The 27,800-nt window shown below is 38.0% G+C and overlaps 1 protein-coding gene across 2 annotated transcripts in view; it reads right to left on the bottom strand.

Annotated features, from left to right (window-relative positions):
- Positions 1 to 17,555: 17,555 nt before the first annotated feature.
- Positions 17,556 to 27,800, bottom strand: part of Sp3 (Sp3 transcription factor) — a 58,664-nt gene continuing 48,419 nt past the window's right edge. For both annotated transcript variants that reach the window (XM_045146980.1, XM_045146979.1), the window contains 3 exons: positions 27,083 to 27,275; positions 22,062 to 22,258; positions 17,556 to 19,296 (listed from right to left, as the gene is read on the bottom strand). In XM_045146980.1, coding sequence (XP_045002915.1) covers positions 18,980 to 19,296; positions 22,062 to 22,258; positions 27,083 to 27,275 — 707 coding nt within the window. In that variant the 3' untranslated portion in view covers positions 17,556 to 18,979. The remainder of the gene's footprint in view (positions 19,297 to 22,061; positions 22,259 to 27,082; positions 27,276 to 27,800) is intronic.

Genomic DNA, 27,800 nt, shown 5'->3' with positions numbered 1-27,800 from the left:
AGCGATCCTCATACCTCTGCCTCCCGAGTGCTGGGATTAAAAGCGTGCACTTATATTAATAATCTTGAAGCAGGACTACATAGTGAATTCCAGGTCAGCCTGAGCCAGAGTGAGACCCTACTTCAAAATGAAAAAAAAAAAAAAAAAAAAAAAAAAAAAAAAGCGTACAGACACTGGTGTTGTAATTATATGCCATCATAAAAGACAGCTTGCCTAAAAAACCTGTAGGAGATGATTTGAGGACATCATCAGGCACATAGCAATTTGGCAGTTGGAAAATAATTTAGGCAGCAAGCACTGTGGTCTGCTAACCCAAACCACAAGGAAAATGTAATTAAAAGGGGGAACGGAAAATATTGTGGGTTCTACGCCACCCCTCCTCCCCCCAAAAAAGAGTAAGTGCTTTTCCTGACTATAACCTTCTCTTGTTACAAATGTCAGCCTAGAGAAGCATGGCTACAAAGAAGCGGAAACGAAGGCAGATCTGTTCAGATCACTCCCCTTAGCCCCTAGGATGGCAGACTCATAGTGAGAAAGCCAGAGGCAAGTCTAGAACATACAGCTGGTTCATTCAGCTGCTTCAGCTCCTTTGATAAGAACCCTACTTAAAAACACAAAGAGGGCTGGAGAGATGGTTTAGTGGTTAAGGCATCTGCCTGCAAAGCCAAAGGATCCTGGTACGTACGACTCTTTAGGACCCATGTAATAAGCCAGATGCATAAGGGGGCACATGCAGCAGCCCGAGTTCGTTTGCAGGAGGCCCTGGCACGCCCATTATCTCTTTCTCTTAGTCTTTTAGTTGAATTAACGTGCATGTAACCGACAAAAAGGGAAAGAAATTTCTTATTAACATAAAATAAACATGGGCTTCCTTTTCCAACCATAGGGTTGGCTGCAAAAAATGCCAGAGAAATACAACATGCTAGGGAAATCTCCATGCTCATTATCATTTATTCTACTTGGAATTTGTTTTATTATAATGTTCAGAATTTTCTTGAAACCCTCCAGTGAACATAAGAATATAATCTCAAAGTCTTGACAAAAAGCTGTCAGCACGACTTGGTTGTATTTACTCTCCTAACACCACAAGTGCTGTACTCAAGAACTGTTCTTTTCTGTACAAGATCGGCCTCCCCAAAGAGAAGTAGCTGAGGTGACATGACAGCGTGTGAGAACCAAAAAGACCCTGGCTACTCACATGATGGTAAGGCCCTGCACCTCCTTTTCCAGCTGGGCAAACCAGAGGCTGAGCTGATTGAGTAGACATACCCAACAGCTTTCGCTATGAGGTCAGAGGCTATTGTAATCCATTCATGTTTCTTCCTGAAGTGGGAACTGCAACTCATCTGATCTCTAGCCTAGCAGTAAGTCTCATCTGCTCAATGAGGCACAGTAATCTTTCCAAGACATTTTGCTGACTGGGGCTCCCATCACCTGGTGAAATTAGAAACAGTTCATGTGGGAGGAATACAATGCAGACATAGCAGGTGCAGAGCCTAGACTCCTAACACATCCAGGAAAAGGTTTGGACTTGTTGTTATGTTGATGTTTTGAGGCATGGTCTCACTCTATCCCAGGCTGACCTGGAATTTACTCTATAATCCAGGCTGGCTTCAAACTCACAGCAATTCTCCTATCTCAGCCTCCAGAGTACTAGAATTATAGGCACAAACCATTATGCCTGGTTCTTGATTTTTTATTAAAAAAAAAATCAAGAAAAGGGGCTGGAGAGATGGCTTAGCGGTTAAGCGCTTGCCTGTGAAGCCTAAGGACCCCGGTTCGAGGCTCGGTTCCCCAGGACCCACGTTAGCCAGATGCACAAGGGGGCACACGCATCTGGAGTTCGTTTGCAGTGGCAGGAAGCCCTGGCGTGCCTATTCTCTCTCTCTTCCTCTATCTGTCTTTCTCTCTGTGTCTGTAGCTCTCAAATAAATAAATAAATAATGAACAAAAAATATTTAAAAAAATCAAGAAAAGAATGAACCCAGTAATTCTACTCCTAGGAGTAACACCCATGAGTTTAAATAACTTAGAGTAGCAAAAAGGCTCCCAAAAAAATCCAACTGTCCATCAACTAAAGCAAGAATAAGCAAAATGCACTATATATTCTAGCATAGTTTGAATATGAAATTTCTCCCACAGGCTTGTACTTTGATTTTTTTAAAAAAATATTTGAGAGTGACAGAGAAAAAGGCAGATAGATAGAGAGGGAGAATGGGCACGCCGGGCCTCCAGCCACTGCAAACGAACTCCAGACACGTGCGCCCCCTTGTGCATCTGGCTAATGTGGGGTCCTGGGGAATCAAGCCTCGAACCAGGGTCCTTAGGCTTCATAGGCAAGCACTTAACTGCTTACCCATCTCTCCAGCCCTTTTTTTTTTTTTTTTTTGAGGTACAGTCTTACTGTAGTCCAGGCTGACCTGGAATTAACTATGTAGTCTCAGGGTGGCCTTGAACTCATGGTGATCCTCCTACCTCTGCCTCCCAAGTGCTGGGATTAAAGGCATGCACCACCACGCCCGACCAGGCTCATATTTTGAATGCTTGGAGAGGAAGCGAAGCTTAACTGGAGGAGATAGGCCACTGCAGGTTATATTGTTCTTAACCTCTACCTGCCTCACTCTGCTTTCTATCTACCATGATATGAACAGCATCTGTTCTCACCACCATGATGTTTTGCCCAAATTCATGGGCCAAGTGACCATGAAATAAACCTTTTGAAATCATCAAATAAAAAATTCCTCTAAGTTGTTCATGTCAGATATTTGTCATAATGATGAAAAGTTACTAATATATATTCTTTATTCAACCATAAAAGTGAATTACTGATACATGTTATAACAAGAATGTATTTCAAAAACAAAGCTTAAAAAAGCCAGACATAACAGTCCTCATTTTATGATTCTAATCATGAAATATACAAAGTGGGCAAATGCACTAAAGAAAAAAAAGCAGGTTAGTGGTTCTCAGGGACTAGAAAGAAAGGCTGGTGACATAATCTTAATGCTTACAGGTTTTCTTTGGGAATCCTGCTTTGGAATTAGATACAAGGAATAGGTATACAACACTGAATGCATTCAGTGTCACTGAATTATATACTTTAAAATAGCTAACAGAGCCGGGCATGGTGGAGCACACCTTTAATCCCAGCACTTGGGAGGCAGAGGTTGGAGGCTCAGAGAGTTAAAGGCTACCCTGAGACTACATAGTGAATTCCAGGTCAGCCTGAGCTAGAGTGAGACCCTACCTGGGGGTGGGGGGCAGAAAGGGGGAGGAGAAAAAAAAGAAAAAAGAAGGCTAATGGTATAACACGGTGACTTTAGTTAATAATGACAACATATTGTATATTTAGAAACTGTTGAGATTTTAAGTGCTCACACCACAAAAAATGTGAGATCATGCATGTTAATTGCCTTTAGCAAGGATATTATCTATGTATATTTCAAAATGTAGTGTAGCTCACCATAAACACATAGTTTTTATCAGTTAAAAATTAGGACCAGATGTGATAGTGCATACCTTTAAATCCTCTCAGGAAGCTGAGGGAGGAGAATCTCTGAATTTGAGGCCAGCCTGAGAATTCCAGGTCATCCTGAGCTACAGTGAGAACCTACCTCAAAACAACAAAACAAAACAAAACAAAAAACCATATCTATGTATATAAGGGCTAGAGAGATGGTTCAGCAGTTAAGGGCTTCCCTGCAAAGCCTAATGATCCAACTTCAATTCCCCAGTATCCATATAAAGACAGATGCAAAAGGTGGCACATGTGTCTGAAACTTGTTTGCAGCAGCTGGAGGTCCTGGCATGCTCAATTCTCTCTCGCTATGCTGGGCATGGTCGTGCATACCTTTAATCCTAGCATTTCAGAGGCCAAGGTAGGAAGATCACTGTGAGTTTGTGGCCAGCCTGAGACTACATAGTGAATTCCAGGTCAGCCTGGGTTAGAGAGAGCCTATCTCAAAAAAAAACAAAGATAAATGAAACCAATCCAGAATATACTCACCTTGTACCAATGCAGTCATACACTGTATCTTAAAATTTATGGACTCCATAAGGTTCTACTCAGCGGTAAAGAAAAATGAAGTTATGAAATTTGCAGAAAAATGGATGGACCTGGAAAGTATTATACTAAGTCAGGTAACCCAGGCCCAGAAAGCCAAGCGCCACATGTTCTCCCTCATATGGGGATCCTAGCTACAGATGACTGGGCTTCTGTGTGAGAATGAAAATACTTAGTAGCAGAGGCCAGTAAGTTGAAAAGGAGACATAAAGGGTGGAGAAAGGAAGGGAAGAGGACACTTAATAGATTGATATTGTATATATGTAATTACAATGATTGTAATGGGGAGGTAATATGATTGAGAATGGAATTTCAAACGGGAAAGTGTGGGGGTGGGGAGGGAGGGAATTACCATGGGATATATTTTATAATCATGGAAAATGTTAATAAAAAAAAAAAAAAAATTTATGGACTCCATAAGGCCAAAGTGTTTAGCATCCACAAAAGCCATATTGCAGCCCTGACCTAAGGCACAGAACACAAAGGGTAAGATAGAAGGACCATGAGCCGGGTATGGTGGCGCACGCCTTTAATTGTAGCACTCGGGAGGCAGAGGTAGGAGGACCGCCGTGAGTTCGAGGCCACCCTGACACTACATAGTGAATTCCAGGTCAGCCTGGGCTAGAGTGAGACCCTGCCTCAAAAAAAAAAAAAAAAAAAAAAAAAAAAAAAGGACCATGAGCCAAGGAGTAAGAACAGCAGTGTGTCTCAGTCCAGCAAGTGAGGGCTAACCACTTGAGATGTTACAAAGTCCGCAGAGGCACAAGCAGAACATGGCATAGATTTTATATGAAATTCTATAGAGTTTTAGGGAGATTTTCAGAGATTATAGGCTGTTATTTATTTTTTGGTTTTTTTCCAGGTAGGGTCTCGTTTTAGTCCAGGCTGACCTGGAATTCACTCTGTATTCTCAGGATAGCCTCGAACTCACAGTGATCCTCCTACCTCTGTCTCTGGAGTGCTGGGATTAAAAGTGTGTACCACGGGCTGGAGAGATGGCTTAGTGGTTAAGTGCTTGCCTGTGAAGCCTAAGGACCCCGGTTTGAGGCTCGGTTCCCCAGGCCCCACGTTAGCCAGATGCACAAGGGGGTGCACGTGTCTGGAGTTCGTTTGCAGAGGCTGGAAGCCCTGGCGCGCCCATTCTCTCTCTCCCTCTATCTGTCTTTCTCTCTGTGTCTGTCACTCTCAAATTAAAAAAAAGTGTACCACCACGTCTGGCTGAGGCAGTTCTTTGGAGAAGAGTACTTGGGATCAAGAGGAATAAGTACAGAGAGAACAAATTGTAGGGCAGAACTACAATCCAGGCAGTGATGACTGCTGGTTAAGATGTAGGCAAAGGGCTGGAGAGATGGCTCAGTGGTTAAGGTACTTGCCTTCAATGCCTAACAACCTGGTTTCGATTCCCCAGTTCCCATGTAAAGCCAGATTCACAAAGTGGTGCATGCATTTGGAGTTCATGTGCAGTAGCTAGAGGTCCTGGCACACCCATTTTCTCTGTCTCTTTCTCTGCAAATAAATAATTAAAAAAAGAAAAGATGGAGGGGCTGGGGAAATTTGCCTGTGAAGCCTAAGGATCCAGGTTCTATTTCCCAGTACTCATGTAAGCCAGATGCAGAAGATGGCACATGTGTCTGTAGTTCGTTTGCAGCTCTATCTACCTCTTTCTCTTTCTCAAATAAATAATTGTTTAAAAAAAATTTTTTTTTTCCCAAGGTAGAGTCTCACTCTAGCTCAGACTGACCTGGAATTCACTATGTAGTCTCAGGATAGCCTTGTACTCAAGGCGATCCTCCTACCTCTGCCTCAAGTGCTGGAATTTAAGGCATGCGCCACCATGCCCGGCTTAAAAAAGATTAAAAAAAAAAAAAGATGCAGGTGCAGGGGAGATGGCACAGTGGTTAAAGGCACTTGCTTGCAAAGGCTGCCAGCTTGGGGTTCAACTTTCTGGTCACCCAAATGAGACCCTGGTGCACACATGTGCAAATAAAATGAACACACAGATGTAGAGAAGCATGGCTTTGAGACGCTTAAGCTATCAACAGACCCCATGTAAAGGAAAAGAAAAAAAAAGGGGTGTTGATGTTAGCTTTCACATTTCTAACCTGAGCCTTGAGATGCAAAAGATGCTATTTATGGAGATAAACACTAAAGGTCCACATTCAGGAGCAGACTTTCAGAAATTGTTTTGTGGGGGGGGGGGAACAAACCGAGGATCTTGCACATGCTAGGCAAGTGCTCTACTAGCGAGGTACATACCTAGCCCAGACATTTCATTGTTTTTCAAGGTAGGGTTTCACTCTAGTCCAGGCTGACCTGGAATTCACTCTGTAGTCTCAGGGTGGCCTCGAACTCACAGTGATCCTCCTACCTCTGCCTCCCAAGTGCTGGGGTTAATTAAAGGCATGTGCCACCACACCCAGCTAGCCCAGACATTTCTAATAGAGGGGCAAACAGGTAATTATCTTCCCTACAACTTAAAGGACTGGCAAAGAGGTGGAAAAGTTGGGCTCTCTCTCTATCTCAAGTAAAAAGAAGCCCCTGAATATTTGAATTAGGTCATTAAGTGAAAACAAGCAGTTAAGTCAGCTCAGAATCAAGCTTTGAAGAACCCAACATTAAAATGTCAGTCGTAAGAAAACCTAGGAAATAGGCAGAAAGAGGTAGAAGGAACCCCAGGTGGGTCTTGGATGTCAAGGGAAGAGACTATTCCAAGAGGTGAACAGCTATCTGACCAGGGCACCCTGAACTATAACAGGATATGGAGGTTTAAGTGGTTCGTGGTTTAATAATAAGAGCACTGCTGAGCTGGCTGCTCATTGAGGCAGAACTCAGATGGGAAGACGGAAAAGAGTGGAAGATGAGGAACTGGAGAGCATGGGCAATGCTTCCAAGAACTGGTTATGAAGGCATTAGCATAGATGACAAGCCAAACCTCGATTCTGCTCACTTAGCTGACTTCTGGTGGGGCAATATGGAGACTGAGAGAGAAGAAACTTGCCTAAAAACAGAGGATTGGCAACCTAGTACAGCTGATGCTGAGAAATCAATGATGAGCATGACCTAGGTCCTTTTGCAGCTACCACATTCATGCTTAGCCCCAGCTCCAGCACTTTCTATGCCACTGGCCTCCTCCAGACACTGGTAACTGCTCACTTCTTTTCTCCCAAGCTCTGCTCCCCATCCTAAGATTAGGGTATGGAACATAAGAAATATCTTCAAACCTTTCCCTTTGCCCTCTGCCAACTGGAAAGGAGTCATCCCCTTGTACTGTGCATCATCAGCTAAGTAATGTGCAAGGTAGATTATCTTCCTCCTTAGCAACTGTGATTAAAAAACACACTGAATGATGGAGAATGGAATTTCAAAGGGCAAAGTGTGGGGCAGAGGGAGGGAATTAACATGGGATTTTTTTTATAATCATGGAAAATGCTAATAAAAATTTTAAAAATAAATAAAAGTGCTACTAAAAAAAAAAAAAAAAACCACTGGGCCGGGCATGGTGGCACACACCTTTAATCCCAGCACTCAGGAGGCAGAGGTAGGAGGATCACCGTGAGTTCAAGGCCACCCTGAGACTCCATAGTGAATTCCAGGTCAGTCTGGGCCAGAGTGAGATGCTACCTCGAAGGAAAAAAGAAAAAAAGAAAAAACACACTGAGTCATGATACGCAGAGACATTTTCTCTTACCCATAGCTGTGGGCTAACTCCACAATGCATAACCTATATACCTCAACAAGGAGGGGCCAGGGGGAAGGGGTAGGACATGGATGAGCCTAACAATGGTACCAACTTGACTGTATTCACTGAGTACAAAACTAATTAATAAAAAAATAAAGAAAAAAATTAAAATTTAAAAAAATTGGGTTTAGCTGGGTGTGGTGGCACACGCCTTTAATCCCAGCACTAGGGAGGCAGAGGCAGGAGGGTTGCTGTTTGAGGCCAGCCTGAGACTACATAGTGAATTTCAGGCCAGCCTGGGCTAGTTGAGACCCTACCTCAAAAAAAAACAAAAAAACACGTTGGGTTTAGTCAGACATAGTGGCGCGTGCCTTTAATCCCAGCACTCAGGAGGCAGAGGTGGGAGGATTGCTATGAGTTTGAGGCCACCCTGAGAGTAGTGAATTCCAGGTCAGCGTGGGCTAGAGTGAAACCCTACCTCAAATCCTCCCGCCTCCCCCCCCCAAAAAAATAAAGTTGGTTTTGTGTATATGGCAATAGCTTTGTAGTTTCTACTTTCCACTTCAGGCTTGGATTTGTTGTCTCCAATGTTAGATTTACAAAGACTCTGGAGGGCTGGCTCAGCAGGTAAGACTTGCAAAGCCTAGTGACCCAGGGTTTAATTTCCCAGTACCTATGTAAAACCAGATGCACAAAGTGGCACATACATCTGCAGTTCATTTGTAGCAGATGGAGGCTCTGGCTGCATACTCTGTGTCTATTTTTTGGAACCAAGGATGGTGGCACATACCTGTAATCCCAGAACTCAGGAAGCTTAAACTGGAAGATCACCATTAGTTCCAGGTCAGCCTGGGCTACAGTGAGACGCTGCCTCAATAAACAAACAAATGCATGCCAGCAAAATAAATCTCATATGCACTTTCTTCCTACCTGAATTTGGCCTATCAAGTAAGCCTCAAGTTTAATCCTAGAACACAAGTAAGGCAGGCAGTCTGCTTCCTTTGAACATCATGAAATGATGTTTAGGTACCCTCATGAACAAAGACAACTGTGTAAAGAAGCCAAAGACTATGCTTAGGCTCTCCCACGCTTGGGGGTAGGATGTAACAAATGCCACTTCTGTGAACATTTAGCAAGGTTATGCTATAGCTCTTAAAGGATCATGTTTAAGAAGGAGGAAGCCACTCTTTTCCTGACTTTAAAATAAATGGAGTATGTTGCTACAATGGGAAAAGTACATGAAACTAGAGAGAACTGTGTGAAAATCAGATAACTGTAGCCGTTATTAGTCCTTCTACCAGTAACAGGATAGATATCTTGAAATAATAATTTTATCCCAAATGCCGAGTGGACATGTTCTCAGATGCCACTGAAAAAGATCAATGTCAACAATCTTACAACTACTATGAAGAGAGCTGTGATATTTGGAATAATCATTCAGAACTTGACGTCAGAAAATCTGGACTCCACATTCATTACCTATGTGACTGAATGATGCTGTACCTACACCTGACCTATAAATGGAGACAATGCTGGGCCCACTTATCTCACAGTACTAGGAGAATCAAGTAATGTTACATATGGGAAAGTAGATGTTAGTCAGAATCAGGACAGAAATGCTCAGAGCCACTACTTCTACTTAAGATTAAGCTGCTAATATTTCAGAAGAGGAGCAAACATTTTTATCCTTCCTACTCCCTCTCCCCATTTTCTTTTCTTAACTCAGGCTGGCCTCAAGCTCATATTACTCTAAGACTTAACCTCCAAAGTACTGGAATTAGAGGCATGTACCACCATGTCCAGCTGAGAAAACTTCTTATTTGAAGACAGCGTGACTGTGTATAAGGAAAAATCTCAAGAGAATTTATAGACAAAGATATAAAACTAGCAAGAGAATTGCACAAAATTGTGAGACCAAAATCACCTTACAAAAATCAATAGCATTGGGCTGGGATATAATTCAGTTGTAGAGTGCTTGTGTAGCATGCACAAAACTCTGGGGTTTGATCTTCAGCACCACATGTAATTGGTATGGTAGAGCAGGCCTGGAATCCCAGAACTCAGGAGGGTGATGCAGGAGGGTCAGTTCAAGGTCATCCTCGACTACATAGGAAGTTTGAGATCAGCCTGGGCTATATGAAACCCCATCTCAAAAAAGAAAAAAAAATTACATACAATAGCATTAATCAATTTAAACGTTTTAACTTTAAAGCCTATTCTCTGTAGCTATAACAAAATAAAGGTTACACAGCCTTGCCTGGTGGTACAGGCCTATAACCTCAGCAAATTGAGGCTGAGCAAGAGAGGATTATAAATTCAAAGCAGACTGGACTACAGAGAAAGTTCAAGACCAGCCCAGGCAACTTAGCGATATGCTCTCAAAAAGATAAAAATTTTTTAAAAAAGGTTGGGAAAATTATTTAGTGGTAAACAAGGCTCTAGGTTCTGGGGTTTAAAAAGAAAGTCTATGACCAAAAAACAGTTAGAATAGCAAATGGGGGTGGAGGGAAAGGAAGGAATAAAGCCTTTGGAAGAAAAAACATGATTTATTAAGAGAACACTAAATATTTAAAAAAACTTGAAAAGAATGTCCATGGACAGGAAGATAACATTCTGCCTGAAAATTAGTGTAAAAATAGAATTTAATTCTAGTAAAAATACTGACAATTGCTTAATGGAACTTTGTAATTTAATTCTAAAATTCACGGAAAGAGGATCGAGAACAGTCAAAACTATCTTGTAGGACAGACAAGAAGCAAGGGGTAAACTTCTTTACCAGGTTAACACTTTATAATCATGCCATTTAAAATATGGTTTCAAAGAAAGAAAAAAAAATAAAAAAAAATAAATAAAATATGGTTTCAACACAGGGACGGACAGAAAGATGGCAAGGACAGACTCACACACAAAGGGAATCATGACAAATGTCAGATGTGGCATTATATGCTAAGAAAACTCATTCTTCATAGAAAGTGTGCATTTCATCATAAAAATCATTTCAAAGTAGCCTGCTAAATTGAAAGACAAACATCACAAAAAAAATTTTTTTTGAGGAAAATGCTACGATATCAGAGAATGTTTTAAGATAGACAAAAAAGTTGGGGCAGGGGTACAGTGCTTGCCTGGCAAAAGCAAACAAACATACAAAATAAACTCTGGAAAGATCAAAGTCACCACACATACATGCAATAAAACTGCCAAACAACACATGCAAAACACTGTGTTAAGACAAACCTCAAGCTGGGAGATTACCTGTACTATTATCTCTAGAATTTATTAAGACGACTTAAAAGTTCAAACTTACAAACACAAAATAGTAAAAGGGTCAAGGACTCAAGCTAGTGTTTCCCTTCAGAGATGTGGACTATGAATTTGTATAAACTCAGCCTCACTGAACGTAGGGACATGAGAACTAAAATCCTAAGCTGTTTCCCATCCATCAAGTCACAGTGTGCAGTATCCTACATTTCCAGTCCTTCCATGAAATTACCATTCTGGAAAATAGCTAGTTGGGCCTGAGTCGTCTTCACAATTTCAACCCCACTAGGTTGTCTACTACGTAAGAAGATCCCTACAACTGAGCCTGGGGAATACCGTCCCTGGGCAGTGGTTAAATGAGCTAAAGATAAAACTAGTGGAAAAATACGTGTTTCTGCTACAATATTTTGTGGTGCCTAATATATCTATTGATTTTTTCCGATTCTTTAAAAATTCTTACAATAAACTTGTTTTTCCAGAATCATTTTGCCAAACTTCAAAATAAAGTTGCATTGTTTTTCATTGGGAAAAATTATCTGCCAAGGCTAGATTGGCAAGAACATAAGAAGTGTGTATTCCCATAAATTACTGGTAGTAGTATAACCTGGTATGTACAATGACCAACTTGGTAGTATCTTGTAAAATTCAAAGTATCCTATTGGACAGTGACTAAACTTTAGATATGTAACTCAGAAATGCTCACACATGTGCCTTTTTTTTTTTTAAACCTATAGTGCTGTTTGTAAGATATAAATTGGGAATAACTCAAGTACCTGCCACTAAGAAAATGGTTAATGAACAATGACCTATAGCATTAAATGATTTAGAGAAACATTTTAGCACAGCTATGCCTTAAAACCACGCATGGTATCCAAGTGTGGTGGCACACACCTGTTATCCCAGAACCTAGGATGCCGAGGCAGGAAGACTGCTGCAAGCCCGAGGACACCTTGGAACATATAACAAACTCAAAGCAAGCTTAGGCAAGACAGCAAGACCTTCTCTCAAAAGAAAATCTGACAAGTGATAAAACAAGTCCCAGAAGCCGGGCGTGGTGGCGCACACCTTTAATCCCAGCACTCAAGGAAGCAGAGATAGGAGGATTGCTGTGAGTTTGAGGCCACCATGAGAATACAGAGTTAATTCCAGGTCAGCCAGAGCTACAGTAAGACCCTACCTTGAAGGGGGGGGGGAGTCCCAGAAGGCTATGTACAGGATATTTGTACATGAAGATTTGAAAAACATGAAAAGTACTAATATACACACATATATAAGTATATGAAATTATTTATGCTATTATTCTGACAAACACCAAATTCAGAGGAACAGTTTACCTCTGGGCAAGTGAACTCAAAGGGAATGAGGTGGGCTATAAAGATCTAAACCACAGCTATAATCTTTTTCAAAACTACAAACAAATCTAAAACTGTTAAGATTATAAAAGCTGCTTAACACCATTGTTCTCCCTCCTGTCTCATTTGAAATTTACCTTTTAAAAAGCCAAACTGGGGATTGGGAAGATGGCTCAGTAGTTAAAGGTCCTAACACACACTAAAACCAGACACAAAGTGTCACATGTGCCTGCAATTCTAACATGCCTATGGCAATAGGTATAGTCAAGAGAATCCTGAACCCTGTAGACAGCTCATCTGATCTTCCAGAAGCATGGCACCCACACACCTATACACAAATAATAAAAGATGGGCAGAGATTTAGTGCAGCTCAACTATCCGTTTCATTAATGTTTGCTTATCAAGGTGAACTACTTGACACATAAGGACAAGTACTTCCAAATGCAGGAAGACCACTCTCTCTCCAAGGTTTATACTTACTTTACATATTGCAGGCCCATGTGTTAACCACTGTATCATCTACCTTCACAATCAGCTTACAACGATGCTGCTGCATCCTACACATTAGAAAACAGGCTCACAGTGGAAAGGCAGAGCCCAAGGTCACATAGCTAGTAAACAACAGAGCCAAGATCCAAGTCCAGGTGTGTAAAAATCCAAAACCCTGTGGACTTAACTTTTTTTTTCTGTGAAAGGTTATACTATTCCTATAAATCAAGATGAAAGACTGTTAGCAAGAGTAAAATTGAAGATACAACTAATACTAGGGTTTCTTTTAAAATCACAGCAAGACTAAATAAGTGGGTTCATACAATCTAAAGTGATGTGCAAACTGAGTCCACAGAATGAAAACATTTGAGGAAAATCATGATGGTGAACAAAAGCTAACATTCCTGACACATGAACAAAAGGCTGTACCAAGACTAGAGGGATCTTTAAAAGTCATTTAATCAAGTTTTCCTATCTACCCTTGAAGAACTACTCTTTCTAATTCATCATCTAAGCTCTAAGTTCTCCTTCACCTAATCTTCACTCACCTGGCACTAACCAGGCTTTGTAGGTTTTTTTTTTTAAATTTTTTATTTGAGAGCAACAGAGAGAAAGAGGCACAGAGAGAGAGAGAGAGAATGGGCACACCAGGGCCTCTAGCCACTGCAAACGAGGCAAGCACTTAACCGCTAACCATCTCTCCAGCCCTGTAGGTGGTTTTCTATAGGAACAAGTCACCAACTAATTCAAACTACAGTACTCTGAGAACCTGTATCTCTCAGGTGCTGTCATTTAATTTTTAATGACTTTCTGGATACTCAAATAAACAAGTATTAAAAAATCTTTTCACTGATTCACTAATCACCTCTTATTAATCTTTTCACAACATACCATTGTTCTGTCCTTGTTATTTCTGAACTCCATTCCCACTTCCTAAACTAACGAGTCTTTGCCCATTCTCCAACCACTCACAAAGATCAATAGGTAACAGTCTAGCCAAAACCAAGCAATTTTCTTGCTCTGCACTTAACTCATTACAATTTATGTACATCACCTAGACACTTTCCATGATTTCTACAGCAGTCTCCTTTGCTCCGCTGAGTCCAGTATTAGTTGCGGAAATTGTGGCTGTTTCCCAAGACATAGTTCTTTGCTAAAATGAGTTCCAGTATTTGAAAACTCTGACTTGACTAAATTTAAGTCTTCTGTGGAAAAGGCTCATGATGCCTCAAAAATACTTATCCCTGATAAAAATTAAATTCTCAAGTCTTTTTCAATTTGACAGTGTTTTCCAAAAACTTTTCTATTCTCCCTATCACTTCCTGTCCATTTGTTAATGTCATTTCCTCTGCTGTTGCTCAGAATTCTTTTTCTCTCCAACACTCTGCAAATGCTACAAATATGTATTAACACATATCTGAGCATATGCAAACATGAACAAGGTGAAAGGCCAATCAATATTGTCAGATTCTGTTCCCAAGATAACAATCAACTTTTAATGCTCACAAACAACACTTAGATGTAGTACTCAAGGTTCAAAACAGTATTGAAGGGCTGGGGAGAAGGCTTAGTGGTTAAGGTGCTTGGCTGGCAAAGCCAACAGTCCCAGATTCAGTATCTGATTCTCCAGGACCCATGTAAAGCCAAACACACAAGATCACACATCTATCTGGAGTTCATTTGCAGTGGGTACAGGCCCTGGCATACCCATTCTCCCTTTACCTGCCTCTTTCTCTCAAATAAGTAAATTTTAAGCCAGGAATGGTGATGCACACCTTTAATCCCAACACTAGGGAGGCAGATCTAGAGGGATCACTAAGAATTCAAGGCCAGCCTGAGAATACATAGTGAAGTCTAGGTCAGCCTGGGCTAGAAAATGACCCAACCTTGAAAAAAAAAATTTAAAAAAATACTTTGACAACCAAACACTATTTCACAATTACTTATGATCTCAAATTTCAAATATTGAATATAAGAATTTTTAGGAGCCAGGCGTGGTGGTCCACACCTTTAATCCCAGCACTCGGGAGGCAGAGGTAGGAGGATTGCTGTGAGTTCAAGGCCACCTTGAGACTACATAGTGAATTCTAGGTCAGCCTGAGCTAAAGCGAGACCCTACCTCAAAAAGCAAAAGCAAACAAAAAAGAATTTTTAGGGCAGGCTGGAGAGATGGCTTAGTGGTTAAGGTGCTTTCCTGAGAAGCCTAAGGATCCAAGTTCAATTCTCCAGGTCCCACATAAGCCAGATAGATGCATAAGGTGGCACATGCATCTGGAATACATTTGCAGTGGCTACAGGCCCTGACACTCCCATTCTCTCTCTCCTCCTCCCTCTCTATAATAAATTAATTTTAAAAATTAATGTTTAGGGCTATAGAGATGGCTCAGCAGTTAAAAGTGATTACTTCCAACTCCTGATGGTCTAGGTTCAATTCTCTAGTACCCACATAAAACAAGATTAAAGTGGCAAGAGACCCTGGTGTGTTCATTCACTCCCTGTTTGCAAATAAATATAAATATATATATATGTAATATATGTATGTTTATATACACATACATAAGAATTACTATATAGCCCAGAAAACTTGAAGCAGTGTTTACTCTAAGTCCCAAATAGGAAGACTTGCTAAATTCTACATGATACTAACAAAGATGTATTATCAGTCACTTGAGATTCAAACTAAACATAAAAGCCCCCCCCCCCCCCAAAACACACACACACACACACACACACACACAGAGTAGCAGTCAAGGATGAGGCTAAGCATATGACTTTGAAAATATGCTTTTTAGGATTTCTGATGAATAATACAAATTAAGAACCGCTTACTAGGGCTGGTGAGATGGCTTAGTGGTTAAGTGCTTACCTGTGAAGCCTAAGGACCCCAGTTCAAGGCTCGATTCCACATTAGCCAGATGCACAAGGGGGCGCACACATCTGGAATTCGTCCTCAGTGGCTGGAAGCCCTGGCGTGCCCATTCTCTCTCTTTCTCTCTGCCTCTTTTCTCTCTCTGTCACTCTCAAATAAATAAATAAAAATAAACCAAACAAATTTTTAAAAAAGGAACCGCTTACTAAAAATGTCTGACATGCCTTAAGCTTATCAGCACATGTTATTTTTAAATACATTAGGAATTTTCAGTTTTAAAGGCCAGACTTATTTTTGAGGCACATTTGACTCTACAATAAGCATAGCTCCTTTAAAGTTTAAGTAACATACTCTTTGAGGCATAGACGTCTAGTCCACTAGATAAATACTACAATAGCAATTACTATATATGATGAGCTGGGTGTGGTGGTGCACACCTTTAATCCCAGCACTCAGGAGGCAGAGGTAGGAAGATCATCATGAGTTCAAGGCCAGCCAGAGACTATATAGTAAATGTCAGGTCAACCTGGGCTAAAGCGAAATCCTTGAAAACCAAAAAAATAAATGAATACATTAATTAATTAACTAGACAACAAAAAAAAATCTGGCCATTACACTTGACACAGCTACTATAGGGTATATACTGAGAAATATATTAAATATTACAGTTAAACACCTATACATAAATACCTATTTTGTAATTATAAAACAACTTCAGGGTATATTTTAAATATCACACTTATAGAATATATTCAACATTTAAAGACTACAAAAATATAAATATTTAAAGTCATTTACACTTGAATACTTTTGTTACAGATTTAAAGTTCACTAAAAACTTCATTTACAAAACCTCTCATTTGTTTTTCATTACATTTAAACTCTAAAATATGCATGAAAGTTCTTGGATCAAAACTTCTTTAAAATCTTACTGTAAAACTTGAATTACTTAAAAACTTCTCTACTATTACTCCAAAAAGGTTTGGAGCCAGGTGTGGTAGTTCACACCTTTAATCCCAGCACTTGGGAGGCTAAGGCAGAAGGACTGCTTTGAGTTGGAGGCCACTCCGAGACTACAGGTGAATTCCAGGTCAGCCTAACTCCAAAAACCAAAAGTTCCATCTCCTTAATAGATATTTTGCTCAAGCAAGAACATCCTTACATTATCCTCCTTGCACAATCTTAACTGAAAATAATGCTAAGAATTATTTCAAGTTCTAATCCTAGCATCATGCATTTATATTTGTGCATCATACATCTGATAGTTTCTATAATTCTAAGGAACAATTCCTTTTTTACATAAACCTAAGTGTCATATTTTTAGAATCATCCATTCAATATGCTTTGAGTTATCTATACATTTACAACTACTATATATACATGTAAACAAATATTCTATTCTTTCCATTCTTAACATTTGCCTCTATCATGATCAGACACAAACATATTCAAAACAACCTTTCTGAATAGCTCCTGCTTGCCATGATTACATGATTGTCTTAACATCTTTAGGAGTGCTTATGTAAATTATTATTCATAAATCAAAATATTTTGCACTGCTTTAAAGGGATAAAAACAAAAACCGGTTTTTGCAAAATAGTTTGATAAGACTGGTGGAAATCAATGTAGGATAAGGAGTAATAGTTAACAAATTTATTCTTAGTGGAAAAATTGCCAGTGCCCCTATTTACTTCTTTTAAAATACACACACACACACACACAATTTCAGTGTTCAGTGTCTGGATCAAGAAGATGAAAACTGAAAGGCTAAATGAAGGAAAATAAAACCACAGACTTTCTATCCATATAACTCTAATATTTCAAATGCACAAAACTACAACAAACTCAAAAGAAAAAAAATAGTGTTTTATTAACTACCACACTGTTATAATACACTTTAAACGTACAATAAGGTAGCCTTTAAATTTGAGGTGGTCTTAAAGATAACAAATGAACAAAATTCCAAATTTTTGAAATTGGTGAACTGCTGCAGTTATAGGTATACATTTATGAAAATTGAATAGTTCTTACAAGACCAGCAACGTAACTGTATTTTGTACATTTTTAATTGAAAATATAAACAATAATTAAAAAATAAAAAGAAAATACAGCATAATAAAAAACATACAATTCTCAATTAAATGTACTGGATACATATAAATTTTAAGGGAAGAAGCGAAAGAGGAGAATGGTTGATATTTAAGTGCAGACTGACTACCTAGACCAAAAAAAAAAAAAAAAAAAAACCTTAAAAAAATATCATAAAACCTCTAGTTTCTATGACTAATATCCATATGGTTGGAGTATTGTCACTATGGAAGTGATTTTGTTATGTTTGCATATGTTATACTTTACTGGTAATTTACATGATGGCTTTTAAGGCCCTGGCAGACATGTTTTTGGAAACAAGATCGGATAAAAATCACTGCTAAGACGCAATACACCTTTTTTGTTTGTTTTTGGTCCTCCAAAATTCAAGAAAAGGGATAATTCACTAGAACATTCTCTTACCACCCAAATGCCTCAACCTATACATTTTAAACTTTTTAGACATTGGTAATATTGCCCAACTTCATTATTGAAATAATATTAACAAGACATCGTTTTGGCAAATTAAATCTTAAACATGGCTTTTCAACAGGATTTAAAAGGTGACTATCCCTAAAGTTCCATGTTAAAATGTAGTTTTCAAAATCTTACAAGAGTAATGCTTAAAATATTGTACATAGTTAACCTAATTAAAATAATTAGCTTCAAAATGACAAATTGATAAGCTAAGTAAAGCCTACACTATGTAACATTTGCTTGGAAACTTGATTTGTCAGTTATGCATAATAAAAATTCCAGTCATCAAGAAAATTACAAAAATTTTTTATCATAACATGATTTCTTTCACCCACCAACTTTTTTTTTATCTTACAATAGATAAATACCAACAGTTTCTCATTTTTACACTAAACCACACAGGATTGATGCATTTGGTTAGACTACCATTCGCATTGTTAAATTCAATTTTCTCTTTATATAACTTGGTAAAATTTCATTTCTTCTAGATTCCAAAAGTACCTACAAAACCCATGCAATTTTACCATTTTTAATATACTATGGAATATCATACAAAGTAAGGCATTTCAGTGTCATGTATAACCAAGTTACTGTCAATCCAAAAATTTTTGCACATCAATAAAAAGATATCTAAGAACTTAGGAACAATATTCTTCTCACTACTGTATAAAAATAACCACAATGAATAAGTATTTGTGTAATATTTACTCCATTGTCTCATTTCCAGAAACTGTGACAAGCTGTAACGGTATTTCAGTGTTGGTAAGGATATCTTGATTGCTGGTGGCAGAAGTATTAACAGTTCCTATCCCTGAAACAGAACCTTGTTGGATATTTGCAAGGATAAGTGTTGTTCCTCCTGCAGTAATCAAAGTATCATCTCGCCCAGCTTCCACAGATGCTAGCACTGTACTGCTAGAGTGGATAACTTTTTTATTTTGATGTGTTTTAATATGTTTGGCAAGGTGGTCACTCCTCATAAAGCGTTTTGAACATTCTGGACAAACAAATTTCTTCTCACCTGTTAAAAAAACATTAAATTTAGTTTTTAAAATTCAGCTTTAAGAGAGACTGATGAGCTCTCTCAAAACAAACAAACAACAGCAACCACACACACACACAAAAAAGCAAATAGTAACAGCTGAGAATGGGGAGCAGGGGTCTATTAAAATTGAATTGGGGGCTGGAGAGATGGGCTTAGTGGTTAAGCCCTTGCCTGTGAAGCCTAAGGACCCTGGTTCGAGTCTCGATTCTCCAGGACCCACATTAGCCAGATGCACAAAGGGGAGCACGCATTTGGAGTTCAGTTTGCAGTGGCTGGAGGCCCTGGCACACCCATTCTCTCTCTACCTGCCTCTTTCTCTCTCTCACTCTCAAATAAGTAAAAACAAACAAACAAAAAAAAATTTAATTGAATTGGTTTCATGAGCTGCTCCTATAAAATTTCCCTAACAGAATACTTCTATTCAAAATATATCTGTCATTCTTATGGCTTAATGACAATCATCAAATACATTATACAATGGACTAACATTATTCAAACAAGATTTTAGTATTTCGTGCCAAGAAGCACTGACCTAAAACACTTGCTATAAGATTCTAAAAGTGTAAGTATCTGTAACATTTTTAAATGCCTAAACAATTCAAGTACACTCTTTTAATAAAGATATTACCATGTCATGTTTATAAAATAAGCCTTCAATACTTAAATCTGAATTCAAATAACAGTATACCATCTATACTAAAGCAAAGACATAAACTTGAGGCTTAATTTATTAGTTTCAAGAATATTGGAGAGAACTAACTGAGCTGATTTCAGTTGGAAATCATGAGCAAGAATAGTATCAAAGCCCAATGTTCAATTTGGTTCTCAAAATATTAATGCCGACACATGATAGCTATGTTTATAATTTAGCTTTAAAATCATTTAAAAAATATGAGGGGCTAGAAAGATGGCTTAGTGAATAAGGTGCTTGCCTGTGAAGCATAGGGACCCAGGTTTGATTCCCCAAGTACCAACATAAGCCAGATGTACAAGGTAATGCATGCATCTGGAGTTAATTTGCAATAGCTGGAGGCCATGGCACATACCTTCTCTCTCTGCCTCTTAAATGAGACAAAATGAACTTCCAACTATATGTAATAAAGACCTACTATATACAAGATTATTCCTGGAAGGCAGAAAGTCAAACTAAAGAAATCCAGAGAGAAATATAGCAGTAAGCCTAGTAAACATTTTCTTTCTTTCTCCTAATTTTAATTTTAATATTATTTCATTATAACACCTTTATACTAAGCAGGTAAATATCAGATCTTATGCCTACACTCACTCTAGGGACATCTTAAAGTATTGCCCTTCTCCATTTTATCAAATCAATTTCAGACTCATCTTTCTAAAGTCAGATTTTATTATACCACAAAACTTTGTCATTGTATTAAATAATTCTGGGATATAAGGATGGCTTACAAATAATGGAACAGATGACTCTGATGCTGTGGTATCTAACTTACAAGGACTTCTATAATGCCTCAGTTCTACTTAACCTATAAGGGTAATGGAAAAGTCTAACCTTGTCTTATGTCATTACCACAAAATTGTTCACATTTCTACCAATATACCACTTTTTCTACAAAAGTATTACCCAAAGTTTATCTTGGAGCATCAACCATTAGAGATGCTCCACAGCAAATGACACGATCTACAGTGATATTGGGAAATGCTACCTCCTGACCTAAAGATGCATCATGTTCACTTAGCATGCCTTGTAAGTTCTTGTGCCTCTTTAACTCATTGCTCATTTAGGCTATCCAATAACCCATGCTTACTGGATCAGAGACTATTTTCTCCAAGCATCATTTCCTTTCACATCAAACTCCACTAAGGAAAATTCTGTTAGGGGGTCATCTGAGGCTCTACACTTTAGTTCGTCACCCAGTGATGCCTTACTGTCTATCATCTTAGCAAAACTCTCTCACCAGCACATTCAACACAAACTGTAACACAAAGTTTTATTTTACCTTATTTTACCTTTTACAGGTTTTATACTGTTTATTGCAGTTTTATATAATCTCACCTTTTAGCTATGAGACAGGCCTAATGTTGCTACACAGGTTATTATACACAGTATTCAGAGCCAAAGTAGAGGTGACAAATACTGTCAGAGAGAACTTAATCGCTTCATCAAATAGAACATTTCGACTGGAATCCAGACGTATCAGACTCCATATTCCATGCTGCTCTCCCTTCACATCTTCCTTCTAAGCATGTGCACATGCACACATACATATTTAAATTTTTATTTGACAAACAGAGGAGGAGGAGAAGAAACAGAGAGAGATATCGGGCATGCCAGGGCCTCCAGCCACTGCAAACAAAATCCAGATGCATGTGTCACCTTATGCATCTTGCATGGGCACTGGGGAAATTGAACCTGGGTCCTTAGGCTTTGCAGGCAAGCACCTTAACCACTCAGCCATCTCTCCAATCCAGTACTCCCCTTTTAGACACAGCATCTTTCAAGTCTTCAGCCTTAAGTATAGACTGATGAACACTTTGATCATGAAATTTTAGGAGAAAGGTATCTCTATCAATTATATTGTTAGACTGTAGTTTGGGACAGTCACACACCATCTCATATAACTATCATGTAACACTATGTAAAAACAAAATACAATCCTGACATCAAAGTGAATTCCTAGTGAAAATCTCTCTCTTGCCTCACAGATAATAAACCAGTACAAAAAGAGGGGAGGGAAGGGGGGGTCAAACATAAAAATATGAGTAACCTGTATGTGTTCTTCTGTGCCTCTGCAACTCATCACTTCGAGTAAATCTTTTACCACAGAACATCCAGTTACAAATAAAAGGGCGCTCTCCAGAATGCCAACGCAGATGCGCTCTCAGGTGTGAAGTTTTCCCATAGACTTTACCACATCCTGGTATATGACAAATGTGTTGCTTCTTTTTCCCAAGATTGGTACCTCTAAAAAACACACAGAATACACTTATATGAAAGTATTCAAAATCATTTATAGCATATACCCATCCTCATCTGAGTTTCAAATAGAAGATACTGTCACCATGAAGAAAACAGAAATCAAGACCATTTTAATTCTATTTAAATGAAAATTTATGTATTTCCAACACGTTAAGTTTTTGCATATTAATTTTATTACAGAATTTATTACTGTCCAGATGTAAATATGATCAAGAATTTTGTAATTAAAAGGACAATTCACAAAGAATAAACAGTAAATCTATTTACTATTCCATCAGAACCATTCGAATTCTAGGCATATAACCAATTCAATTAATAGTATTGGAAACTAGTTGTACTCAAAGTCAAGATGTCAGATGCTAAAACTATTATCTAAAGAATGCACAAATAATTCATCACAGCAGCAATTAAAAGGTAGATAGGAAGCTTAAGTAGACTTTAACATGATTTAAGAATATTTATTCAAATACTTTAATGGTAACACCATATAACATACACTGACTCGGAGGTTTTAAAAACTCTACCTGAAGCTATGTTTTAACTCCCTTAGCATTCCATGAGACAAATACAAATCAAAATTATATATTACAGTTAAACTTCTGCTACAAACCATACAAAATATACCAAATTATTCATAAGATACAACATTGCTAAATTTATATTACATTTAAATATTTGATATGAAGGACAGAGTCTGGGAAACGTGCTTAGATGAGTGAACAGAGGCATCTTAAGCAAGAAGAAAACTTTTTGATTCCAGAACTGATGTGAATAGTACTCAACACTACAAAAACATTTTTCTGAGAACAAAATTAAGTTCATTACTGAATGAAACTTTTTTTAAAGCATGACATTTTAAGACACAATTATCAAAATCACATTGAATAAGCTTTGCAATGTTTCTGAGGTTAAAATCAAGTACAATTAGCGTACAATTAGCCCCCGCCCCAATTCCCCTCCTCCCCCAGCCTCACAAACCATGTGTAGCCTATAAACCCTTCATATCCTCTATATCCTCCTGTATATAATACACCTATTGTTTTTCAATTTTTACTGGAAAAATGCATATTCCCCCACATTTATATTTTAATGTACTCACACTCAGTAGCATGTGAAATTGCCATAGGACAAACAGTGCTAAACGGTGCAGTGCGGGCTGTTAGATGCCATAGGTGTTCTGAACAGGGAGACATCAATGTGGGCTCCAGTAGTTAGAGAAGGCTTCGTGGAGGAGGTGGGTAGGATTTAGATAGAAAGGAGGGAAGGCATTCCAGGCAGAGGAATAGCATAAGTAAAGACAAGGAGGAGTCATGCTGTTGTCTCAAGGGCATGGATGTCATAATCTAACACAATTCTAGTTTCTGCTCCAATCCACCCCCATTTTCTACTAGTCTCTTTAAAGAGCTGAGTTGAATGAAACAGGTTTTTCTGGCTCACTTGCAATGACCAAGTCATGTTTCCATTTAATTTAGCCTTTGAAAATTTGGTTTATTCTTAAATAGCCCTAAGAAACAGAGCAATGTTTGTGACTTGGTATTACAATATTGTGTTCACCATAGCAATTTCACAGGAAACCCAATTAAATCACTCATATACTCATGACTTCATATCTTCTAAGAAGTAATCCTCTAAGACTACCACCCATGTGAAATAATGTGCTTTTATAAACTTAAAAGTGCTACTTCAAAAACTTAGCAAACTTTAGCCCAAGAGCACTAACATAGCACAAGATTGCAACAAATAACAGCAACAAACCTGAGTTCTCAAAGAACCAAGAAAACTATTAGGGAAAGATTTTATTCAATTGAATTATAAGCTAAAAGAGAAATGCTCATTGAAAATGGACTATGCATCTCAGAAAGAAAAAAATGGAGGTAAATGTGCACACAAATACTATTATAATTTAAAGAAAATGCTCAACTTCGTGAAGTTCAAAAGTTTGTTATTTAGTAAGGAAACTTGATTCCAGGTAAGATCTGGATATGCCAGATGTGGATTTATGGCATGTCCTAATTAAGGAGGAAAAGAACTAAAGTGAATTGCTCAACAAACTTCAGAGAGGGAAATACTTAATCATGTTTTCTTCTTAACACATAATCGTACCACTAACGTCCTTTGTACCAAGTGCCTAAACTTACTCCCAATAATTTAATAATGACAAAATAGCAACATCAAATAAATAAAGGCAAATTCAAGATAGAGGAATTAAGAAGTTAACTAAATTTGTCTCTTGTTTAGGGTGGCAGAAACAAGACAGAAGCTGAAATGTTAACAGAATAGATTTTTGCAAAATAATTTTTTAAATTGATTGATATTTAATTTAAACAAAATCCACAGAACAATGCCTTTACATTTAGTTTATTACAATGGCTTCTTCCTCTAAAGCAAAATCTCTAAAGGTTGGTTCTTTTCAGTAAATACAGGGTAGCTCAATACAACTTTGGAACATTTTTATACCTTGCTTTAAAAAGCAAAATATAAAGAAAATGGTTAAGAAAAGAGGCCACACTCTATTTTTTTAAAATCTAAGTTAAAGAATACTTTCACTCTGGCAGAAAACTATTTTTATAATTCTTGGTATGGGATAACTATTAAAAGTATGATAATAAGGTATTTAATAAGAGAGATCAACTTAAGTTTTTTGTGCTTGAAAAAGTTTGCAAACTGTAAGTGATGGAACTTCTTTACTTATCCAACAATACATTTTGCAAACCCCTGACAGAGTTAAAGGTAATGTGGAAGTGAGAAAAAGTATTTGCACATTACAGACAGTTCACATATAAAGTAACAGATTCACAAGACAAAGAAACATTTCACAAAGTAAATTTCAAAATGGTAAAAGTACCCAAACTCACCAAGCAATTAAAGCATACACTAACTAAAATAACTGTTTTTATTTCTTGCCTGTTAAAACTTTAGAAGGTTAAAAAATGTTAAGAATTCATTATTGATCAGCACATAGAAAAGCAGATTCTCTCAAACACTGTGGTACAAGTGGAAAGAGACACATAGCTTCTCTAGCAGACAATAGCTTTTATCCAGCAAGTCTACTTCTCTCAACTTATACTGGCAAGAAAATGAAGTCAATGTGCAACATGCGTGTGAGGACTATGACAACAAACCCCAAACACAGGGAGATGGTAAGTTAGAGACCTATACACAATAGAATACTACACAGAGACTCAAAAAATGATGCAGATCAGACTCAAGAATATGGTCATGAAAAATTCCAAAACAAGAGACATGCAAACAGATGGTCTACTTTATAATATGTATGTAGAGTCTAGAAAACATAGGAACAAAAATGTTACAGTGAAGTAGGGTAGGATTTTGTTGTTTTCAAAAAAGTACTTTTGGGGGGAGTGTGTGTAATTTGTGTGGTGCATGCACATGTGTGTGCTCCATGCATTTGTGTGGCTGACCAGTGAGCCCCAGCCATCCCTTCTGTGTCGCTCCCTTCCCAGCACTTGGGTTACCAGCATTCACAGCCATACTCAGCTTTTTATGTGGGGGCTGGAGATCAAACTCCTCAGGTCCTCATGCTCACATAGCAAGCTTTCTTCTTACTCGCAAAGCCACGTCCTTAGTCCCTTTCTTTACCTCTGAACTTTCAGGAGCATGTTTAATTATTTTTTACTTTAAAGAATAAATAAAACAAAGGTCAGGCCCTGGGCCTCCAAACAGGTTTGACTTATATAAATAATTTATCTTAAGAGCTCCTCTAAAATGGAGTAAATCTCAGAAAAGTTAGGGCCTACTCAGAATCACATTTAATGAAACTTTAAACAACATAACTAAAATGAATACAACTTTGTAAAGCTGTAGAAGCAATCAACTGGGTGGCAACATAATAGTTAAAGCTCTAGAGTATGTAGATGGGTCCAAAACTCAATGATGTATACTCTGTTTGTTCTGTATGAGACAGGGTCTCACACTGTAATTCAGGCTGGTATCAAACTCACAGCAACCCTCCTGATTCAGCTGAGTCCATGTGTTTTCTTAAGTCATTCACCTTCTATTTGTCACTTGTGAGAATGAACAATAGTTAAGTTTTCAAATACTAGAAGTTATTAGCCTCTCCCTTTCTTCTCCCTTTTGTGGTCTAGATCCTCAGAGCTATAGCCCTAGCCATACTTATTATTGCAAATGGGCCAGTCAACATGTTAATCAACTAGTAAGACCAACCAGAAGACAGAAAGATGATTGCTTATAAACTATGTATTTATAAACACAGTTAATATTATTTAGCATGTTTTGTGTACTTAAACAGTACATATGAGAAAGGTGTCTAGACTTTTCATCATGACTGGGAATTTGATTAGCATGGCTTTAGCATTTGTTTTTGCTCTATGTATTTTAAAGCTATAAAAAAAAAAAAGTATCCTGACGATTAAATCTTGAAGGAAACTTAACTGTTATCAATTTAAAAAAAAAAAAAAACCCTACCTGTCCATTTAGTGCTTATTGCTTAACTATTTCTCAACTTACTGTTTTTATCACTTATTCCCAAGCTAACAATTTTCTGTTGATCAAATGCATGGCTGGTTTGTAAACAGGCTAATTTTGACATGGGCCAATAAAACGCATTATGTTTGTTTTTTTTTTAAACTAAGTCATTTTAGTTTAAAAAATACATTCAGATCCCAAATTTTGGTTGTATGTTTCTTCCTCTACTCACATACCCAAAATGATCATGTGGTGAATATTTTCCCATAATTAAGTGACATGGCATGTGGTATTTTAAAAGCTAGGGTGATGAAATTAGCGCTCTTAAGAAAACATAACAGCACATTGTTGGTGTGTGCATACCTCCCACCACCTTCTTTACAGTTGGGACAGGTACAAGCTACCCTCCGAAGTCTTTTTCCTTCTTGGTGTTGTTGGTCCCCTTCTTCATCTACCACTTGTACTCTTAAGTGTGTTAGATCATTGGTATTCAATGTAGAATCACCACTGAGCTGCCACTCTTCAGGATCAGGTTCTTCTTCCTTGATCCTAATATCTATAGAAGGAGAAGATAAAGTGCAGATGAGAAGCAGCCCACTGGCCCAGAGAGACAACACGAGACCCAAACGTTTCTAAGGTAAAGTGAATGTAATGTAGGTCAGAAAATCACCTGCTTGCAGTACATAATTATTATTATTTATTGTACCTTTTTCTTTTTAACACAATTATTGAGATTAAGTAAAACAAGGAATAACGGACTTACTTTATAACTTTAGATTTCAATAACAAAAGTGAAGCTACAATTTCAACTGTTTAATTAGTCAATTGTGGTACTGAGGATTAAACCTGGGACCTCACAAATGGTAAACCACCACTATACTGTGAACTATATACATTCCCAGTCCCTTATCCCTTGTTTTAAACTTATTATTTTGAGAAAGACTCAACTAATTAAATTGTCCAGGCTGGCCTTGAACTTGCAATCCTCCTGCTTCAGACTCCCAAGTAGCTGAGATTACAAGCCTGTGCCATCAGGCTTGGCCAACTGATCCATAAATCTAGTGATCAATTAATTCACAGA

Source organism: Jaculus jaculus, chromosome 4, assembly GCF_020740685.1.
Source record: "Jaculus jaculus isolate mJacJac1 chromosome 4, mJacJac1.mat.Y.cur, whole genome shotgun sequence".
Classification (NCBI taxonomy): domain Eukaryota; kingdom Metazoa; phylum Chordata; class Mammalia; order Rodentia; family Dipodidae; genus Jaculus; species Jaculus jaculus.
This window is presented reverse-complemented; position numbering and strand designations above follow the sequence as displayed.